The sequence below is a fragment of the Dendronephthya gigantea genome, unplaced genomic scaffold, assembly GCF_004324835.1.
Source record: "Dendronephthya gigantea isolate DGI-Jeju-01 unplaced genomic scaffold, DenGig_1.0 000028F, whole genome shotgun sequence".
NCBI lineage: Eukaryota > Metazoa > Cnidaria > Anthozoa > Malacalcyonacea > Nephtheidae > Dendronephthya > Dendronephthya gigantea.
The window spans coordinates 93,759-114,786 of NW_021163038.1; the positions used below are offsets into that span (position 1 = coordinate 93,759).

The following is a 21,028-nucleotide window of genomic DNA, read 5'->3' on the forward strand; positions in this document are numbered from 1 at the left end:
AACTCAAAAAGTAGCGCGAATTTCCTTCATTGTTCCAAACTGAGCCTGCATACAATCTTCATTACTTCATGTTAAGAACCGTGTTGTTGAAACAAGTTCGATAACTTCGGTTGTCATAAAAATTATACTTATAAATACAACTAAAAAACGCCAGTTTTTTGCTCTTTAGAAAAGGAAACATGTAGTTATCATATTATCAAGATGCTTGTTGTGCATTTAACGGCTGTATACGGAATGGAAAGAAAAATTTGTTGTTAAACTTTCAAACTGAATGGCTCCAACTGATGCTGTATGATTGTATATTTCTATAGTAACAAGTTATCTAATTTTTTTTATACTATTAATCCGCATTTCTTTGTTTTTTTATGGTGTGTCAAGGGTATATAATATTCACGTATTTTTTTATATTTTTCAAGACTTTACCACCAACAGTTGATGAAGATGATAGTCTTCCAACAGCAGGAATTATTTTTATTGCCATTGGTGCTTATATTGTCATTTTCACCCTTGGCATATTAATACGGCAATGTTTACTGGTTAGGATTATTTACCTTGAATAATCTATGTCGTTCTATTTTTGAAAAGGAAAGTTTCGTGAAAACATAGAACTTCACTCATAACATGTTTCTTTTAAAAGGCAAGAGGCTTAAGCATTTGTCCTGAATGGGTGCACGAGATGTGTTGTACAACATGTGCTTGTATGTCCTGTGTTGGTATCGCTCACTGTGCAGAACTTTGTGATTTCAATGTTCCAACAAAACGTTCATGTCTTGATTGCTGTTGTCCAACAAAAGAGGTATGGACGTGTATATAGAGACATTCATCATTTTTGGCATGTTTAAAAATTCAGGTTAAATTTATAGAGATGTGATGAAATGTTCTGTTGTTGTATGAACCAATTGCCTGGTGGAACATTGTGTGATGATTGTGCAGGACCAGAATGTCAGGTAATAACTAAACTAATACTTATAAGATGAAGTAATCTCAATAAGCTCGCTAATACAAACCTTTTCCCTTTAGTGTGGAGACTGCAATTGTGCTTGCAACTGTCAATTACCTGAATGCAATTCCATCAACTGTATTTGTTTTGAGATACAACTAAAGCAACCTGGATATTCAGGGAATGCCCAGGCTAATTCAGGCTACTATGGACAATATCCAGGACAAAATGTAGCATATCCTGGTCAAAATATCAATTATGGGCAGCAACTGTCACATACCAACCCACAAGCCTGAGAGGACAGAACATAAACTTACTGTAATTAACTTAGAACCACAATTAATACTCTACACATCCTTGAAACAATATGGTTGGGAAGGAACCATCTCACCCTAGTTCCAATCCTACAGAGTGAAGACCAAGATGCAAAAAGTAGAACTGGTAGATTAGAGTGTGAACCAGTTGATCAAATATTTTTATTGTTGATCTTAGTAGATATAGAAATAACATAGTCTACATGTTCTATACTAATCATTAATATATAAGTTAGTATACAGGTGAAACAAATGTTAAATTTGACTGCATTCTCATCTCTTGAATATTTATATAGAAAGTTAAAGGGTAAAGTTTATTTGCATTGTCATTGAGAAGTAAAGCCTTTGAAATATACAATGGTAGAAAAGTAAAGTTTGTCATCTGATAGTTTCAGGACTGGACTAGTTTGATTAAGAAATTAATTGAATACTGCAAAAATAAGCAAAACTGAAGTTAGACATTTTGGGGTTTACAGTCCTTGGAATCTGAGAGTCTGATTAATGGCAACTGCTGTTTGCCACTGGAAATCGTTGAACGTGTGTGATCTTTCGTGGCTCCGCAACAACAGAACTTCTCGATGCACGCAGCACGGAAATCACTTCTCCAGAACGCAAACATGATAGGATTGAGCACGGACGGAAGAAAACGCAACACAGTTAACGCGTAACTGACTTTAAACTGGATATCATCGGTGAAGGTTTCGTAGAGTACGGAGGCAAAATAAGGCGCCCAGCACAGGAAAAATACCACCCACATCAAACCGATTATATAAAAACCACGGTATCGTGTGCAGGAGGACAGATTTGGGTACTTCTTCTTGGAACATACAGAATCACGTTTGATACGACCCAGCTGGCGTTTAGCTTCTGACACGATGCGGAAGTAGACAAAGAATAACATTGCAATCGGTAGAAGGAAGAAGGTTATGAAAGAGACAACCGCGTATATTTTATCATTTTGAACAACTTTCTCATCATGTTCAAAACAAAATTCACCACTCTGGGGGACAACCCAAGTCCAGGGGACAAACGAGTGACCAATGGCGACAATCCAGATGATGGCAAGTGTTAAACCAGTGGATCTTTTCGTGACAATCTTGTCGTGGCTGAAAGGTTTCAATATTGCTAGGTACTGCTCACATGCGATGACCAAGAGGTGAAATATGCTGACAATCGACATAAACCAAAACCACGTGTGTAGAGATTTCATCGTAAAACATAACTGTACCAAAGTCATTTTATCCTGCACAAAGTGCAAGATCACATACACTGGTATTCCAACGAGTCCACTTGTTCCATCAGCAACGGCAAGACTAACTACCAATGCGTTGCAGTTGCTTCGAAGTTTCACATTTCTGCAGACCAATAGAACGATGAAAATGTTTACCACAACAATGATACCAGCCAGAAAACACAGAGGAATGAAGTAGGCCTTTAGGTTGATATCATCATCGTCATTGTGATAACCAGACCCACTTCCAGACCAAAAACCTGATCCACTTCCAGAAGGCTCTTCTGTAGTGAAACCGAGTATACTTGTTGGGCTTTCCATCATTTTATCACATCAACTTCCACCTTCTTCTTCTTGACAACTTCAGTTGAAGTTCGTTTATCTTAGACTCTTTATTTTCCTGTAAAGAAAATAGCCGAATTCATATTAGATCAGATACGGGAAACTCGTCTAAGACGGGAACCTCATCTAAGACGGGAACCTCATCTAAGACGGGAAACTCGTCTAATGTGAATCCGGTCACAGGCAGGTTTCTCGTCCGAATTTTCCCGTCTAACTTTCCCGTCTAAACAGACGGGTAAGTTGGACGGGAATCCCGTCTGGACGAGAAATTCGTCTTAAATTCGCATTCAGTTTGTGAAATATCAACACGGTCAAGGACGGAACAAGAGACAACAAACAATTTTTATCGTAACAATTACGATACTCTTTTTAGCATTACCCGACCCATCACGCGTATAAATTTATCCATTCCTATTCATATTTAGACGGGGTTTTTACCATCCACTCTCCCGCGTAAGATGAGTTCCCTGTCTCTATCTTTCTCTGTCTCATATTAGAGACAGGAAACTCGAAACCTTTATTTTCTTTAAATTTTCCAGTCTAAGTCTATGATATCAAGAACAGCACGTATGAAACAGGATATAACTAACTCTCGTCTAATTATACTCTCGTCATTAATGTTTTATCACTATTATAAGACGTAAATTTGTCAAAACGTTAGACTACACCAGGTGGTGCCTGGTGACATAGTATCCCACAACAAGTATTACTATTTATCGCATAAATGAAATCTTCCCCAACCAAAACTCCCACCAAAACTACCTGAGATAATGTGAATACTTTGCACACAAAAACTGCGTTCAATACTCCAAATTTCGTGTTTAAAACCAGTCAACGTTTGTGGTGATCGTGTTTCGCATCTGTTTGTTACGACTGTTGAGAGAAATGAATTGTGACTGGCCAGATTGTGTAAACTTCCCCTCAGCCGTGTGTGGCATCTTAAATATTTTACCGACATGTGTCGAATAATTAACCTCCAATTGAGAGAGAAAGAAAGGACAAATTTAACAATTAAAATGATTGGCAAGGTTGTTCAATCTGTTTACATTAATTAACACACAATGCATAACACAAGTCGAAAAATAACAACACTTTTTTTCTACATCCTGATTTTTTGGCCAAAGGGAAAAATCTCAACAAATAGTTTTTCTTAAGAGTTTACCGTTAATTGCCGTATTTTTTAAAGACAACTAACAGCAATGCATGCAGAACGCTGTGCTCGAGCATTTTTTGGCGGTTTTCCTCTAAAATTTTGATGCATAATGCTAAATAAACAAACACTTGAAGATGACAGATGCTTGAGTTTCATTGTTAACATACACCAGATTTTTAAGCGATTCCGAATACGAATGATTCAAAATGCCGGATGGGTTTTTGCCATTTTCAATAAAACACTTGCCTATATAGAACTTCCAAACTAGTTGTGCATATTCTTCCTATGCTACATGAAGCTTGGGAGTTAGGAACTTGTTCAAATCAAGCTGAATTATTGCTCTTAAACTGGCGCCGGATTTGCAATTAATTCCTGACGAAAAACAGGCGTCACTTATATTAACGACTCTGGGTTACCGTTTTCCTTTTTTGACATAAAACATACAGTAATGTACCTTAAACTCATATAGTATCCCTCAACGGACTGTTAGGTCAATATATCCTTTGACTTACCAAAGCACGCAACAGCAAAAGATCTCGACAATCACGAACGCCATCTAAAATAAGTTTCATGATTTAGTTAAAATCAGTTTGAATCAATCCAGGAATGAATTTTAGAAAGAGAAAATGTCTTCAACTTACATTTTTAAAACCTTATCTTTACCACCACTTGCAACTCTAGTACCATCAGGGCTCCAATCAACACTATAAACCTGACAATTATTGATTCTTAATATTAGTGAAGAAGTTACAAGAGGTAGCAGTATGTTTCTTGTTGAAGAATGGGGCATGCAGATATAGGTATACCAGAGTTGATTTTGTGGGGGGAAGAAAAGTCTATGGATCAATGATAAGGTAACGTGATTCAACAGTGTGAACTGTACGTTTGACAGAAATATTTATAGAAGTTAATCCTAAGCTCTGCCTTCGCAAGGTCAGCCAGCATTTCATTGTTTTAAGTAACGCTAATGGACGGGCTTGTCGTAAATAACCGTCTCATTCATTTACAAACATCCATAAATTAAATCAGCAAAGCATTGTGTTAAGAGTGTATTTAAATAATATTTGGCATTAGTACTTCACCATGAAAAATTTCATAATGAGGTTGCATGCAGGTTCAGCGCTATTTAGAAAATTTGTAATGATCCTTGCATGTTGCTGTCGTGCTTCATGACGGAGCCACAGACCCGTTTAGAAAATTGCATGAATGTAAGTCGGTGGTCGGAATAATCCTGTCTTGGTATTTTGACTGTAATTAAGTCAAGTACCTGCAGATCATCCATCTTAGCAGGTACTTCAAACAATCATGCAACGTTCATGCAACCTAACACAGGCACTAAGATATGACATTGCACTGTGACTGGTGATGTTCAACTTGACAAAAAGGATAAACCAAGACTATCGCTTTTAGAGGGTCAATATTAGCAACTTTCCAGCTGCCTGAAGAAAAAATTATAGCTTAGCTCTTAAAAGGATTACCTCATCTGCATGACCAGGAAGATCTTCTAACAATTTTCTACTTTGAATATTCCACACCTTTAAATGAAGATCAAACATAGAGTTAAAATTAACTTTCACAACAGTGGTAATGGGAATTAAATCATAGACTAACCTTTAATGTGCTATCAGAACTGCCGCTAACCAACAGTCTACTATCAGCAGACCAGGCAATCTAGTAAAAGAAAAAGAAAACCTATATTATTTTAGGGTTGTGTTTAGTGTTGAATAGTTGTATCAAGGTCAGGTTTACCTGGTATACAGAACTGACATGACCTCTTAATGAGGCCAAAAACCTAAATGAAATACAAAAAGATAATTATAGCTGTTTTCACTCAAGGTTATAGCATATGGTTTTCCTAAAGAAATACTTCAAGAATCCTGCATTGACTTTCATACTTTCCAGTATTTCCATCCCAAAGTTTGATTGATTTATCAAATGAAGCGCTGGCAATTGTACGTCCATCTGGAGAAAAAAGAACTTCATTGATCAAAGCTTGATGTCCTGTCATTCTTGCCACTGGCTTTTTATTTTCCTCCGGCTCCCAAAGAAATAAAGTAAAATCATCTGATCCAGACACAAGTTTCTCTCTTTTTGCTCCCTATGAAATGTGAATAAAGCATTGTATGTTTGTACATATTAAGGTGTTGGCTATACTGTGTCATATATTTTTCATTGTGACAATATTCAGGAATATTTAGGATTAGATCCCACACAAAACATCACCTTAACTTCCTTGTATCTCTCAAAAGCTCTAGATTTTATTTCATCTTCTGTATTGTAAACATAACAACATTAAATTCAAATTTACGCACATGTCACAAGGGTGCTAATCACTAGAAATTGCAGGGGGATCAATCTTTCTGAATATGAACTGAACTAGATGATGAACAGTGTATAGGAATGGGAATTTACAGGCATTCAAGAGCCCTTATGAAAAAGCTTTAAACAAATTGCAAATACTAATTACCAGATGTAGATTTAATTTCTTCTTTATTGGATTTTTCTTCCTTAGCAATTTGTACAGGATCAAATGCTCCAGTCCTTATGGCATAATCTGTACTCAATGTCATTGTGTTCACCTGATAGAAATTTTACCATTTTAGCAGTTGATAAAAATGAAAATATAGGTAAAATATTTTCAATATTTAAAGAAATTTTACCCAGTGTCCATGGCCTTGCAATGTCCTGCACAACATGCCCTAAAGAAAAGTATTGTGTCAAAGTTTATACCCAAATTCTTGATGGTTTAAAACTTGGTTTTGATTAAACTTACATCCTCTGCTTTCCAGACTTTAATTGTTCTATCTTGTGATGCAGAATAAATCAACCCCTCTCCTCCCCATTTGATGCAGGTCACACACTGTGTGTGGCCAGAGAGAGTCATTGATAATCTCATAGTCGTAGTGTCCCATATCTTGATTGTTGAATCCTACACAAAAATCATGAAACCACACCATAATTTAAATTGATTGCATGCATAAGTACACCTATAATGCAATAATTAACCTTTATAGGAATAGGATTTTCTTGCAAAATAAACCAGTTAAAATACCTTTGAACTACTGGCAAAAAAACGACAAACAGGATTTCTGTAAAAGAACAGTAAAATAGGCATTAGATTTGGCAAGAATATAAATATTTTCTAGTCTGAATTTCTTGTAGATTTCGTCTCATAAATACAACCACTTAAATTATATCATCATATTCATGTCACAAAATACCTGTGTACAGGCTCCCAGCAAAGTGCTGTGATCCATTGCCTGTGTCCTTTCAAAGTTTTCCCAAACTGCTCTCCTGTGTCAGGTTTCCACAAAATGATCTGAAAGGGTTGTTCAGGAATGATCAACCTTGCTAGTAATTCTAAAGGTAGAGTAAAGTGGAATTTTCATCACTTACTTCACCATTTTTACATCCAGACGCCAGTTTTTTACCATCACCTGACCAGGCAATACATAGTACCCAATGTTTATGACCTTTGCACGTAAACTGTGGTGTTTCTGTTGTTAAATCCCAAAATCTAACAGTAGTATCACCAGAACCACTTGACAGGTACCTAAAGACATGCCTTAGTCATCATTGCATGCATACAATCAATCTCATGCAAAAACACTATTTAAATTCTTTTTTAAGCAATCACCTTCCACAAGGGCTAAATGCCAAAGAAATTACAGCTTCAGCATGACCTATAATAAAGCATTTTGAAAATAACTGTCACTCACTGACACTGTGCTTCGAAAAACAAGACTTTTACACCTTGTATAATATACCTGCAATAGTACTGGTGCATCGAGTCACAGCTCGAACACGAAAGATTGCTTGTGGTTGATATATTATCTCAATGATTTTTTCTGTTTCAAGAAGACCTTGGTTAACAACATCCCCAATGCTGCCTGTGACCTCGGAATCATTGATAAAAAATGAATAAACATTGTCTGTGTCCTATAAAAATTTGGAAAAATAAACCCAGTCAATTTAAAAGGAATATAATAGTGAATATTTAAACAAAGCAGTAAATCTCCAAATGAAGATACCTCAGGTAAGAAAGCTTGGCAGACTAATTGTAGTTTATCTACTGTAGTGTCTAGTGACATATCAAATGGTGATCCAACCAGCTCCCCATTTTCACTTTTAAATTGGGCCAAAATTCTTCCAGTTGATCCCTCATCCATGATTTTTTTCAACAGCAACAAAAACTAATTATAAACTGTGGCAACTAATAATATAAATTTATTTACATGAAAAATTTATTTATTTCACTGAATTCTACACACGTGCAACCAACGCGAGCTTCCACGTAACAGACTTTGGGAATCTTGAAATATAAATTTTGTGTTTTTTGTGTAAATATAAATAGTTTTCACTAATTTTCAGCCGTCTTTTGAGACAAGGGAGCCTTGATAATACAAACAAAATAATTCAAAATACAGCTCAACTGCTAAAGAGAGAAAATCGTCACAATTATACCAAAATTTTCAAAGTGAAAGAAATTTTCTTTCGCAACTTGAAATTTTCTAGTGGAAAAATCAACATGGCTGCAAAAAATGTCCAGATTTTAGTAAACAGATATTTCGATATATTTCGGCGAAGTTTATGGGTAAAAAGCTCTCAAAATCGATGTTTTACTAGGTTTATATCAACGCCTAGTTTCTCAGTTGCGACTGCACGAGAACAAAAGCAATTTAATGACGAAATTTATCCTGATCTTACACAGAATTCAAGCATTCCTTTAGAGACCTTTGTCAATCGTAACCCTAAGAATCCCGAGTATTTTGGATATAACAAGCAGCGCGGTTATTCTACGCAATATAAAAAGAGGAATTTCTTCAAAAGGTAACGCTTTTTTGGCAAATCATGACAGTATAAAAAATGCTGACTCAGCAGTCTTATTAATGTGAGACTAATTAGGCTTAATCTTTAATTTAGGTTGAATCTAGTTTTGAGTAATCGACACGTGAAAGCTTATGTTGAAGACCAAAATGGAGACGTCCTTGTCAAAGCCTCAACAGAAGAGTTTGATGTTCGGAGACACTTGTACAAAGCAAATGACGTATCAGCTGCGGCAAATATAGGGCGAGTTCTAGCTGAGAGATGTCTACGAGCTGGACTGAATCAAGTGTCCATGTATACTACAGATATACGCAAGAAGGAAAAGGTAGTTTTTCATCGCCATTACATTAGATGTTGATATTATGCTGCTCAATGAGTGATAAAATATTCTGCTAACCACACACATATTATAACAAACTTGCTTTAGTACAAGGAGTTCAGAAAAGCTATGACCGCTGGAGGCATTAAACTTACAGAACCAGCAAGAGTTGTACCACTACAGACTTTTTACACTGGCAAGTTATACTATTTTTTAAGATCAAGTAAGCAAGTCCTTCAATTAGTATGGTAAACCTTTTTCCTGTGTTTAGGCATTTCAGTGAGGAAGAAACGTAAGGGTATTATTGGAATGAAAATAAACAATTCCACGAAAAGAAAATTTACATAGAGAGCTGCTAATGAACAACATTAGTTGATGTAGCAGGCGGTAACACAAAGAAATGCAATTATAAGGCTGAATCATCATGCTCTGCTTTGAAGCTTATCTCTTGTATAGTAATTGCATATTTTACAAAAAATGCATTGACAAGAATTTAAGACCAAAGAGTCCACCAAACCCTTTTTATATTTGTTTTTTCTACTCTGTACACAAATGCTAACTATATTCACTTAAATAACACGCTTGACCTCAAAGAATCGTTTAAGATAGTAAACTTGTCCAACTGTCATGGCAACAAGAACAAGCGACTCAAAGAATGACCACCATACAACACGACTGTTTGTGTTATCATTGACTACAGAAAGATAAAATATATATTTATTTATCAGAAGTGACTCATGTCAGCTACTACCATCAAACTAGACACAATTCTGGGTTGTTCAAGTTAATCTAACACAGGCTAATATCATGCATCTTAAAGTTCTTACAAAAATGTTGTACTAAAAGTAAACTTTTTTATCCCATGGTGTTCAAAACATTCCTACGTATTAATTGTCTCATTGTGGGAATGCAATTTGTGGACATAAAAGCCATCTGGACACAGTAACAAACTTCACAAACTTTATCAAAAGCCATAGATTTTATTGTCTTTAAACCAAAAACTGACTCACTTGCTCTATGAACTTTGTCTCTTATTTCCATATATTCTTGCTCATGTTTCACACCACCAAGAACTGCTGATAGTTCTTGGATCATACCATTTAATTTATCATGGTGCTCTATAATACGTTAACAAGAATAAATGGTTTCATCTTCACCATGTATGAATTGATAATGGTATTCAAAGTGGTTCTTAGTCTGTTCAACGTACCATCATTCTTCTTCAGTTGGTCTTTAGGAGGGTCACCCACTTCCATGTTAAATTTCAACAACTTGCGGTCCATTGTTGAGACTCTGTTACTAAAGCAATACCTATACATGCCATCTGTATATGCAGCAAAAGTGTACTTTCCACTGCTTTCTTTCTCTCCATTATAGATAACTTTCTGGTCAGGACCTATTATCTACAGAGGAAAATTAAACTGTTTGAACTAAGAAAAAATGATAGCTATACTACTTGGGTTGTTTCTCAATATGAGCAGACAGAAATAGAGAGTTTCAAAAGAATTATTGTCAATTAAGGGAAAGATTGATCAATGATCATATATCGATGGAGGGCAACGTAACATTGAATTATCTGACACTGACAGTCGCACATCTTACCGTGACGTCTATATCTCTAAATCCTCCCTCAGCAACTTCAAATAACAAACCCATTTTAGTTCCAGAAGTGACTTTATCATAAAAACACTGTTCTTCATGAGCCTCTACGGTTATAAAATATCCCTGAGTCGTACAAGGAAGGCAAATAAATATAAACAAGAATTTTAACTCCATCTTGTCCGCCATCTTGGAGAGGAAATGTCACGTGGCGTATCCTTCCTTCGCCACGTCATTCACAAACCAGAGAACCAGAGAATTCAGGTCAACCCAAATAAGCCTTTTTTCACTACAGAGAGTTACTGAATGCAGTTTTTTTTCAGAGAATTATGTTAGGAGTTCAATAAGAAACAACTGAGACTGAAAACAATAACTCTGTGCTTCATAACTTTCCATTTAGTCAGTCCTTTTACTCCTCTATGATTGAATATATTTGAAAAAACTACTGATAATCCCTATTTTTTGGTATATTTAACTCACTGGCAACAACACAACAGTCAGCTCATATAAAATCCAGTGCTGCAGCAAATGTGGAAACCCAAGATCGACTTAGCTAATAGTTATGCCTGCCAATAAGTTACTAGATGTATTGAAATAATTTCATGATCATATAAATTGAACTGTTTTTTTAATCCATAGTAATAAAACTAGGTAACAATTACTTCTCAAGTATATCCTTTTTTATGTATTGACAAAAAACTTTGCTAGCACTTAGTAATAAGGTCACAGTTGCCTATACTATCTTTGTAGCTTTGAAAAAAATAGATAGAAGCTGGATTTCAGTTAGTACCATTGCAAGAAGATGATGGTGAACATAGAATTAGAAATTTTTTACATGTGAGAAATAAATACAAGTGATGTGGTTTGTTTGACTCTTTCTTTTAATGATCACCATCAACTACCTGCAAATCACTTAAGAAAGCCATAAATAACACTATGAATCTTCTTATATAACTCTTCTAACTTCAAAGAATCTTTTGATGTAGTAAACCTGTCCTAATGCCATGCCAATGATAAGAGCAAATTCAAAGAATGACCACCAGCTGACAATTTGGTTTGTATGTAGATTGACTAAAGAAGACACAAGGCAGTCTATAATAATAGCTATTTTTACGCTGTTGGACAAATCTATTATGGTAAAATGCTTTCCAATAGTAGATCAGTTTGGTTTAAACTTACTGTTATGGTGTGATTCCATTCTCACTTCATATTGCTCTTGTTTACGTTTAGTTTTAATCACTCCAATACTTAATTCTCCAACCAGTTTTTCAAGTTCAGACACTACAAAGAACAAGAAACTTACTTTTGAAATGAGTTTCCATCCTGACATTCTGTTTAACTTGGGTACGTCTTAACTTCATTATCTCAACGCTCAATTCTCCAACAACTTTGTCTACTTCGGAAGCTAAGACCAAGAACAAGATTTCCATAAGACGTGCTCAATAATTTTAAAAGCAAACTTTGCACTGCCATCTCATTCTTGAACAAAGATATTGACATAATTCTTCAACATTTTGAAAGCACACAAGTACCTGTCTTATTATGACCATCATCTTCATTTTCGTTATATCTTTTCTCATCATTTAAAAAGTCAAACATGAAATAAACTAATTTTGGGACTAATGACGACTTCTTGTTCCCTAAACAGAACACATATTTTCCGTCCTGTTCTGCAGTAAAAAAATAAGAGTCGTCTGTCTTCTTCTCTTGAGAGTACATCTGTTGGCCATCTGGTGCTGTAAGCTGTTAGGGTAATAGAATGTTGAACAAATCTAGTCGACTCACAGTAGTGGTTGCACCACCATCATTACAATGGTCATTATGAAGGTTAATTAGGTGGTAGCATATGGTAACTATGGATATGTGGTAATCATTAGAATAATCCTTCCTATCAAAAATCTTCCACATGGTACACCACATGACCTTAAGTAATAATGGATAATTGAGTACTACTGTCAGTAAGTACTGTGTCCTTAGTTACCGTACCTAGAGTTACTGTACCTAGAGTTACTGTACCTAGAGCTGTGTAAATTAACTTCATGGGTAGGTAACTGATATGGTGCAATAATTAATTTTTAGAACAGTTTGATTACATATTGAATATGCTGCATGTTCATTGAAATTTGAATTTAATCTGGGACAATGATTGACAAATATCACAGTCACTGGTAATTATGTCAAGCTATCAAAGCTGGAAAATTATCCGGGTTATACGATATTTATTTATTATAAAGTTGCCTTGTATAAAAACTAAACTATACACTTGAACCCCCCCCCCCCTCTGGAATGTAACCAAACGTACCTTAGCGTCGATATCAAGAAAGCCTCCCTCGCTTACTTCATACAAAAAGCCCCACACTTGCCCTTTCTTTACGTTTTCGTGGTAACACTGTTCCTCGTATGGCTCAAGGTTAGTGAAAAACGACACTGAAATCCGCGGAAAAAAAGACAATACAGTTGCCACATACAAAGCATAAACACTGCAAAATTTCAGAGCCATCTTATGGCTGGATTTTGCTTAAAATTGTGGAAAAGGTAGCTCTTTAACGCCACGTCAGGGCTTGTGTTTCTTCTCTTGGAAGTTGGACCACAACACAATGGCGAAAAATATAACTGGAAAAAAATATCGAGCAAAAAGCGAAGAGTAAATTTTAACGTTCGTGGAAGTTGCGTGGATTTTGCATGAAAGTCTAATCATCACAGTACCAGATACGTGGTACAAATTTATTTGGATTTTTTTAGATACAACAACGAAAATGCGATTACTTTATTTAGTCTCATCAATAAAATATACCTTCATAGACGTACTGGTCTAAAAATGCGGGGAGTATAGATTAATAATGCAAGCAAACATTATCGAACATACGTACTGATGAAATGCGACAAGACCGATGTGGCCATTTTTACCGAAAAACACTGCCTTTGGTTACAACTTACAAATAGTATGAATAACCAAGTTGCATTCCCCACTCCACTGCACCCCCTCGCCCCTCCCAGTCACCTACGTTTATGCACACATGGGTTGGTTATAGAAGTTGGTTAATCTATATCCCTCCTTCTTTACGTCAACACGCAAAGCATTCCTAGAAATGTTTTCAAAATTATTTCCCAAGCATTATGCACCTCGTGGTTTAAATTTCTTCACAGGACGTCAATTCAAAGTCATTGTAAATGTAGCAGGTGCCAGATCTGTTTAATAGGCGAGTCAAAAACAAGTCAACTGAACCGGAACGAGTTCACAAACGAGTTTCCTTTTTTCAACAATGTCATAGACAACTATCCTTTCTTATACACTTCTAAAATATTTCCAACAATTATCCCAGTTGTGAAATGGATATTTTGCTTCCGTTCGCGTTTCTGTTGCTCGTTTGTCAAGCTATGTCAACAGGTGAAACTTTGTCATTGTGTTTTACATAACATTTAAAAGCGTGTAGTTTCAAAACATATATAAAAATATTTATATACTATATTCGGAGAAAAGATTATAAAAGATAAAAGATAACTTACTGTACAATATATTTACTACACCATCTAAAATATATATGATAAATCTTTATCACGTTAATTTATTGACAATGATAATAATCAACAATGGCCAGTCTGACGATTTCGTCTCGATATGCAAATATATTTCGTCTTCATTGAGAACAAACCATTTCTAAAGAAATGAATACTTAAATTGAGAATTTGCTAAATCCTCAGACTGGCTACACCACTGATAATCTCTAATTATACCAAAATTAATTGACGTACCTTCAAATCCATTGCCTAACCTTTCTCTTGCACTGCAAAGGGAAATCATAGTCATAAATGGACCAGCAACGTTCACAGTTCAGTTACTTTTGCTACGGTAGAGAACACAGTTAATTTTTACTAGCCAAAATAAAAAAGGCAGTCAGGCGATTTAGTCCGCTATGCTGCATGTATCTATTAACTTTGAATGTTCTTCCAAGAATGGCCGTTATGGTGATCGAAATAAAGATGAACTGTCATTCAGCAAGCCTGAACTAACACTTGGCCCCATTTCCAACAATTGTGTTTCAGAAGAGGAAATGTAATATAATATAATCTTTCCCTATTTTAGACAAGCTATCAGAGACATTTGAAAAGTTCTACACCACAGATTCTAGCTACGCCCATCCATCCAATCGCCAACACAGTGCTATAGGCATCAGCACTATGGCTGAGTTTTCAATGCTGAGCAACACGCCCACTCTATTTAAAGTTGACCGACCAGGCCTTGACAATGAAGTCAATACTGTGTCATTGCAATCGATACAACAACCCGGACTCTATCTTCGGTACAAGAATTACAAATTTCATATGGAAAAGTATGATGGTAGTGCATTGTTTAGTAAGTACACAACCATAATTTCTATTTAAGAAAATATTGCACAGGAGAAAGCTGGTTTTTTCAAAAGACCCACCCTGGTACGAAAAGTCAGGCAGTTTAAGCTATTGCAGATCAAAACTGTAATTGGAAAACTATACGAAACTATACCTTCCATAGAAACTCAGTGTGTTACTGATTTTATAGAAAAAGACGCGACACTGAGAGAAAGAATAGGACCTCACGGGAGAGCCTACGAACTTCTGGGAAGAGATAATTGGTTTATGTGTCATTCAGATGCAACACCATATACATTACAGCCACGCTCTGAGAAAATTGGAACCCAGGATTTTGTCAAGTACTGTGTGTATGTTCCAGTAAAACAAGATATGGTTGAAAAAAAGAATATTGTGAAAACTTTACCGAGTGGAGGGGCAATGGTCGTGAATCATGTACCAACGACCCAGGAGACAGGTGAAAGAAAGACAAGTCTTAATATTTCATATCATATGAAAAGTACATAAATGAAGTTAGTGTTATTTGCTTTTACAGACAAATGCATCAGCGTAAGATTTGTGAATCATCTTGGCGGTCCTGTGCGAGTAGTTTCAAGTCTGAAACCAGAAGGTTATCTTGTTACAGCGAATGCGTTCAAACTTAAGACAATATTCAAACACGCGAATCATAAACAACGTCACGTTATCTTCTACGCTGAGAACGTCCAGGATCGAGATGATGACGTCTTGTTAAACAACAGAAATGTGTTTACTGTGAAACCACACGACTGTTCGAAAGATTTCACGAATGTAGTTTTGTCTTCAGAGATAAATGACGCAGGTGAGTGTTAGAAGTGACCTGTTTCATCCTGAAAAGCTGCAAGAAATTAGAAAAGAAAAACGTAATGCATGATAATCCCAACATAGTGTCTGAGCTCTACTGTGGAAGTTGCTTTTGTGAAATACGCAGTAATTCATTCTTTCTAAACAGCATCTGATGCAGCAATGTTGAACGATGGTTCTGTAACGCCATCTCCAAGAAACAACGAAACTTCAGCGTCTCTTAATGAACTGACGAACAAAACTCCAATCCCCCCGGCACTAGGAGACGGTACAACCACATCTTCGGCGCTGAACGACGGTCTTCGGAAACCACCGGCAGCCGACAATACTGGCAACCTTGGAGCGACAATGAAACCCCCAGCTAACCCTGCCGTGTCTCAAAACCCACCGACGAACACCCAGCCGAAGAGCGCTCCCTCAAGTACGACCCTTTCAATTCAGAAAGACGCAAAACCTGTCATCCAAAGTAATGGCGTGTTAGAGCGTCAAGGAAATACAAACGTACCTGCATCAGAGTTGGTATCGAGTAAACCAATGTATCAAGCTCCGCCAAATATCAAGCCAACTGCTCGTACTTCACTAGGTCAACAACCTGTGATTACTGCAAACGGAATAATGCCAGAAAAAGCAAAACAAGCCTCAACGAGCTACACTGCGCCACTACAACAACAGATACAAACTCTTGATAATGTTCTGCAGAAAAGAATCCAGACTCAAGCAAGACCAGTGTTTAACAACGTATTACCCAATCCTGCAACACAAATGACATTTAGTTCTGGCAGACCTGAGGGTTATGAAGCATGGTCATCATTTGGGCCTTGTAGTGTTACTTGTGGTGTTGGGATGCGCAGAAGAACCAGAATCTGTAGACCTGGGACCTATTGCTTTGGACCAGCAGCGGAGACAAGGGCTTGCATCAAGGAGCAGTGTCCTTGTGAGTGGACATCTGATCGTTGAACAAGTCAGTCGGTGAATTTCACATAACCATTTTTTTTATTTTCAGCAAACTGCATCCACACAACAGGAGGAGTGGTGAGAGACGGTTCTTGCTGTCATTTTCCGTTCTCGTTCAACGGGAATCAGTACTATCACTGTATACTAAGTCAAAGGAATAACGAGAGAATGTGGTGTTCAACCACTCCGTACTATGAACGAGACAAACAATGGGGATACTGTCCCAGATCAGGTAAGACATTGCGTTGTCTACCAGAAGATAAACATGAAAATATTCAGATCATCGGAGAACATGAAGAAGCGATGAAAGCCAAGTATAATATCAGTTTATTTTTTACAGCTAAAGCACCAGCACATCCATTTGTAAAACCTGTGCAACCAGTTGAGCCAAGCGAACAACTGCAAGGCACAGAATTCCAGTCTGACAATGAATACTACGATAATCCTAGCTATACGGACGACGATAATGCATACAGGCCATGCAGTGCAATGTGTTCCCGGGTGTGCGATGAAACATGTCCAAAACATTGTTGTTTGTCCGTCAGAGCTAATCTACCAATAACTGCGGTGAGCTTTTTTCGATAAAGATGCACTAGAAGATGTTCGTCAGTATGATAACACCTTATAAATGCTTGTTCTCTTTTAGTACATGGGAAATAACTACGACAGCAATGATAAGAGAAGCCACGTTTATCCGTTCACACCAAAATACTGATGTCAGTAAAATATAACATATCAATACTTCTGTATGTGTTATGATGTCAGAATGAACTTGAAATGTTGTCAGTTGCTTGTTACAAGAGCCTACTGCGCAGTAAAGGGGAATTAAAGACAGCCCTTAAACTGGGTAGCAAGACTTTGTGATTTTATGAACACAGGTTAAAAGTTAGAAATCACTTACCAGCTGATACCACATTTGAACTCTTGCAGAATGTAGCAAAATTTCACTTAAAATACAATATAAACAACACAATTTGAGAACATCGTCATCTGTAATATATATTATAGCTACCCTGTGGTTAATCATACCTCGTATTGCGGATGACCTTTCATTGTAATTTCATAATCTACAGACGTTTCTCCAGAGCTGTAACCATCTGACACGTGACAATGGGAGACTGGTGAAAGATCTTGTAAGCACCATCTAAAAATACTGAAATTAATTTTCATACCAAGGAGGACAGCCACCTGCATAATACATCAATTCTAAACTTCATAACAAATCTCACCGTTTAGCCACCGCAACGTCATATTCATCTGCTTCTGACCATGACGCATGCTCCGTGAGTAAGGCACCTTCAAAATAAACATAGTTGATCAATAATAGTCCAGCTCAAAGATGAAGAATTTCTGTTATGAAAACAAATTCTTCTCAAGACATCTTGCTCACCTGCATACACACGCGCTAAGCTATACGCCAGATCACGCGCTGCTATCTCCAGATACTCGGGTCTTTCTTCTGCAGCTTCTTGTAAAAATTCCACAGTCTTCCTTAGATTCTTCTCAACGATATCACAAACACCACTGAGATTGCCACGTGATTGAGCACGTGCATCAGATATTTTCTTCATTACAATGTCACAAAAAGCATTGATCACCATTCCCTTTGATTTTGTGATAGCGCGTAAAACATCCAGGGATAAAATATTCGTTGTTCCTTCCCAAATTGGCAATACCTAAAACAATTTATTACGTTTGTATGTCTTGTAAATAAAGAGTGTACACAAGGAAACATATTTCATTGTAACAGAAGATATTCCAGTATATATATTCGACTTTACCATGGCCGTAAATGATTCCAACAATAAAGGTTATGATACCTGTACATCCCTTAACAACCCTGGTAATCCAGTATCTTCAATATATCCCTGACCACCAAAGCACTCCAATCCTTCAGAAACAACTTGCACAGCCTAAAAATGGATAGGACCTGGTAAGATGAGCAGCCTAAAGGTGAAAATGGTAGAAGATGTTTATGACTACCTGTTTTGCTGTGTACAGTTTTGTTATAGATGTCAACAATCGTAACACCAGCTCGTCGTTCTCTGAGGCTTTTCCATTTTCTTGTAGACCAAGAAGTCTGGCAATTTCCAGAACCAAGGATAAGCCAGCCCGAGTTTCAACCTGAATATTAACAAGATATCATTCACCAAGGACAGTTCAGTTCTACTGTAACTCAAAAACTTTTCTTCAGAAACTAATATCAGAAACCTACCTCCATGGTTGCAAGAGTGCGCATGTGCAATGGATGTTGAATGAGATATTTCTGAAACGCAACCCGCTTGGTAGCATAGTCCCTTGCAAAAGACAATATCCTGAAGATAGAAAAAATATAATTTTCTCAAGATAAAGATTATTGTGGGGCAGTCTGACTATACATAAACACCTTTTCAACACCCTTTTTTTAGCGAATATACCTTCTCATAGGAGCCACTGAGAATAAACTATTGTGTATTCTTGTCATTGTCAACATTTGAGAGATGCTGGATACTCCTTTTCCATAATCAGAAATCTAAATGAACATTTATAAAAGTAATTAATGTTACTCTAGGGTACTAGTTGAAACATTGTGAGCATCCAATTACCTTTAACGAACTACTTCCGTCAAGTAACAACTCTGCAGTTGGTAATTGTCTTGTTCCCAATTTATTCTTCAATCTTTGAATCTGAATGCCATTCAATCCACCTTTTATGTCTCTTGTTTCAAGGTAGAATAAAGAAAGACCTTTTGAGCCCTTAAAAAAGGAACAAGTTCTAAATCATATTTATATAGCAGTGGTATATCTTCTAAAATTTAATACAAAAACTACTTACAGCTTCAGTACAACCTTGACTATCACAAATTCTTGCCAAGGTTAAAGTCATTTCAGCATCAGTTGCTGATGAAAACCATTTATAACCATAAAGTTTATATGTGCCATCTTCTTGTGCTTGAGCAATAGTTTCAGTTCCCCCACCTGGAAAAGTTAGAACTTGTGTGATTTTGTAGGGAGATTATTTCATCAGTAATAAAAATATATATTTACCAACATCAGAGCCTCCCTTTCGCTCAGTCATCCACTGCCCTGAAGTCCAGAATTCCTTGGGGTCTCTTGATGTCAAATGTTTGTAGGCATTTTTTAAAACCTTTTCAGAGACAGGAGCATCCTAGGGAAATGTAAGATTGTTATCATCAAGAGGCAATGACATGAATATTGACAATGCATTACAACCACTACCTTCAGTATTTTAGCAGCACCATCTGTCATGGCCAGAGGACATGAATAGAGTCCTGATGATGGACTGAACAGATAAAGCTTTGAAATTTGATGCAGACGACTAGAACAAAAACGTCAGTCTCTTAAAACTTGTGCATCATTTTATCAAAACAGAGCTGCTGTTCACCTCCACTCATGATGTTTATTTTCATATCCTATAGAGATCAATCCTTCTTCTGCAGATATTGCTTTCAGATTTTTCCATTCTTGAGATGTTTTTATCTCATCAACACGTCTTCCCCACGCATCATAATGTTGCAATATGGGTTGGTTTAACTCTGCATGATACCCTAATTCATATATCTCTCCAGCAACCCTCTCACCAAATCTTTTCAAGTCTTTACTAACGTCATTGAATACCTGAAAGAAATTGAGGGTAAACCCTCTTCATTTACTGGTCAGGTACAGTCACACTTTCCCCATTCTAGGGGTGCGGTGGGCCCTGCTTTCTATATGTAAACTATTCCAGTACCCACCTCTGAAGGCAAGATTCGTTTCAGAGATGCCTTAAGAAACACATCTCCTAAATATTGATTTTCTAATGTTGGTGCATTCTGATGAAATGATCCAGATTTTGAATGCTGAAATTCTGAAGAGACTTGCAGCACAGTATTGTGGCTTTTGAATTGTCTTTTGATGTTCAAAACACAGATAATTAATTTATTTCTTGATCTGTATATACTACCGCGATATATTTGTTGCCTTAAAGCACTCAAACTACTTGAAAACATCAGAAATCTTGACCAAAAACCAAGATATTACAGTATTAACTACCTCTTGATAAATGGTTAACCAATCACCGAAGGCAATACGACTTCCCCCGAACCTTTTCCAGACAAATGGTGCTCAAAATACGATTTTTTAAATAATATAATAGAATCATTTGACATCCTAATCGGATGCGAAGTAAACTTAAGATTATT

At 36.6% G+C, this 21,028-nt stretch overlaps 8 protein-coding genes across 10 annotated transcripts; 3 read left to right on the forward strand and 5 right to left on the reverse strand.

The window, feature by feature from the left end:
- The first annotated feature begins 96 nt into the window (after window positions 1-96).
- LOC114523619 lies at window positions 97-1,342 on the forward strand. The gene is made up of 5 exons (XM_028544600.1): window positions 97-289; window positions 417-536; window positions 638-796; window positions 864-947; window positions 1,021-1,342. The coding sequence occupies exons 1-5, from the start codon at window positions 272-274 to the stop codon at window positions 1,234-1,236; spliced, it is 597 nt and encodes a 198-aa protein (XP_028400401.1). The 5' UTR covers window positions 97-271; the 3' UTR covers window positions 1,237-1,342.
- A 90-nt stretch (window positions 1,343-1,432) lies between these two features.
- LOC114523604 (histamine H2 receptor-like) lies at window positions 1,433-4,533 on the reverse strand. The gene is made up of 2 exons (XM_028544580.1): window positions 4,493-4,533; window positions 1,433-2,885 (listed from the first exon to the last, which is right to left on the reverse strand). The coding sequence occupies exon 2, from the start codon at window positions 2,807-2,809 to the stop codon at window positions 1,709-1,711; it is 1,101 nt and encodes a 366-aa protein (XP_028400381.1). The 5' UTR covers window positions 2,810-2,885; window positions 4,493-4,533; the 3' UTR covers window positions 1,433-1,708.
- On the reverse strand, window positions 2,823-8,366 carry LOC114523602 (notchless protein homolog 1-like). The gene is made up of 16 exons (XM_028544578.1): window positions 8,012-8,366; window positions 7,748-7,919; window positions 7,618-7,663; window positions 7,377-7,533; window positions 7,202-7,299; window positions 7,033-7,069; window positions 6,754-6,909; window positions 6,641-6,679; window positions 6,448-6,559; window positions 6,204-6,250; window positions 5,876-6,078; window positions 5,730-5,772; window positions 5,592-5,651; window positions 5,459-5,515; window positions 4,622-4,692; window positions 2,823-4,536 (listed from the first exon to the last, which is right to left on the reverse strand). The coding sequence occupies exons 1-16, from the start codon at window positions 8,147-8,149 to the stop codon at window positions 4,524-4,526; spliced, it is 1,449 nt and encodes a 482-aa protein (XP_028400379.1). The 5' UTR covers window positions 8,150-8,366; the 3' UTR covers window positions 2,823-4,523.
- Window positions 8,367-8,505: 139 nt separating this feature from the next.
- LOC114523616 (39S ribosomal protein L18, mitochondrial-like) lies at window positions 8,506-9,490 on the forward strand. The gene is made up of 4 exons (XM_028544595.1): window positions 8,506-8,810; window positions 8,904-9,132; window positions 9,235-9,322; window positions 9,398-9,490. The coding sequence occupies exons 1-4, from the start codon at window positions 8,509-8,511 to the stop codon at window positions 9,472-9,474; spliced, it is 696 nt and encodes a 231-aa protein (XP_028400396.1). The 5' UTR covers window positions 8,506-8,508; the 3' UTR covers window positions 9,475-9,490.
- On the reverse strand, window positions 9,428-10,913 carry LOC114523618 (transmembrane emp24 domain-containing protein-like). The gene is made up of 4 exons (XM_028544599.1): window positions 10,729-10,913; window positions 10,337-10,529; window positions 10,137-10,244; window positions 9,428-9,820 (listed from the first exon to the last, which is right to left on the reverse strand). Exons 1-4 carry the CDS (start codon window positions 10,900-10,902, stop codon window positions 9,696-9,698), a joined length of 600 nt encoding a protein of 199 aa, XP_028400400.1. The 5' UTR covers window positions 10,903-10,913; the 3' UTR covers window positions 9,428-9,695.
- Window positions 10,914-11,127: 214 nt separating this feature from the next.
- LOC114523617 (transmembrane emp24 domain-containing protein-like) lies at window positions 11,128-13,341 on the reverse strand. 2 transcript variants are annotated; one of them, XM_028544597.1, is made up of 4 exons: window positions 13,028-13,341; window positions 12,258-12,468; window positions 11,905-12,006; window positions 11,128-11,796 (listed from the first exon to the last, which is right to left on the reverse strand). In XM_028544597.1, the coding sequence occupies exons 1-4, from the start codon at window positions 13,223-13,225 to the stop codon at window positions 11,672-11,674; spliced, it is 636 nt and encodes a 211-aa protein (XP_028400398.1). In that variant the 5' UTR covers window positions 13,226-13,341; the 3' UTR covers window positions 11,128-11,671. The 2 variants fall into 2 exon arrangements, with proteins under 2 accessions (XP_028400398.1, XP_028400397.1); XM_028544596.1 differs by lacking the exon at window positions 11,905-12,006 and adding an exon at window positions 12,029-12,130 and having other exon boundaries at window positions 11,130-11,796; window positions 13,028-13,337.
- A 610-nt stretch (window positions 13,342-13,951) lies between these two features.
- On the forward strand, window positions 13,952-17,821 carry LOC114523599. The gene is made up of 8 exons (XM_028544574.1): window positions 13,952-14,113; window positions 14,810-15,079; window positions 15,263-15,529; window positions 15,608-15,892; window positions 16,043-16,828; window positions 16,898-17,080; window positions 17,189-17,415; window positions 17,495-17,821. The coding sequence occupies exons 1-8, from the start codon at window positions 14,056-14,058 to the stop codon at window positions 17,561-17,563; spliced, it is 2,145 nt and encodes a 714-aa protein (XP_028400375.1). The 5' UTR covers window positions 13,952-14,055; the 3' UTR covers window positions 17,564-17,821.
- Window positions 14,242-20,903, reverse strand: LOC114523600 (acyl-CoA dehydrogenase family member 11-like). 2 transcript variants are annotated; one of them, XR_003687040.1, is made up of 16 exons: window positions 20,582-20,902; window positions 20,233-20,465; window positions 20,067-20,166; window positions 19,875-19,995; window positions 19,663-19,805; window positions 19,434-19,583; window positions 19,266-19,360; window positions 19,064-19,163; window positions 18,832-18,972; window positions 18,669-18,761; window positions 18,239-18,524; window positions 18,078-18,144; window positions 17,878-17,992; window positions 17,750-17,795; window positions 14,479-14,510; window positions 14,242-14,383 (listed from the first exon to the last, which is right to left on the reverse strand). XR_003687040.1 is itself a non-coding variant. In XM_028544576.1 (14 exons), exons 1-14 carry the CDS (start codon window positions 20,834-20,836, stop codon window positions 17,793-17,795), a joined length of 1,902 nt encoding a protein of 633 aa, XP_028400377.1. In that variant the 5' UTR covers window positions 20,837-20,903; the 3' UTR covers window positions 17,742-17,792. The 2 variants fall into 2 exon arrangements, 1 of the variants encoding a protein (XP_028400377.1); XM_028544576.1 differs by lacking the exons at window positions 14,242-14,383; window positions 14,479-14,510 and having other exon boundaries at window positions 17,742-17,795; window positions 20,582-20,903.
- Window positions 20,904-21,028: the final 125 nt, after the last annotated feature.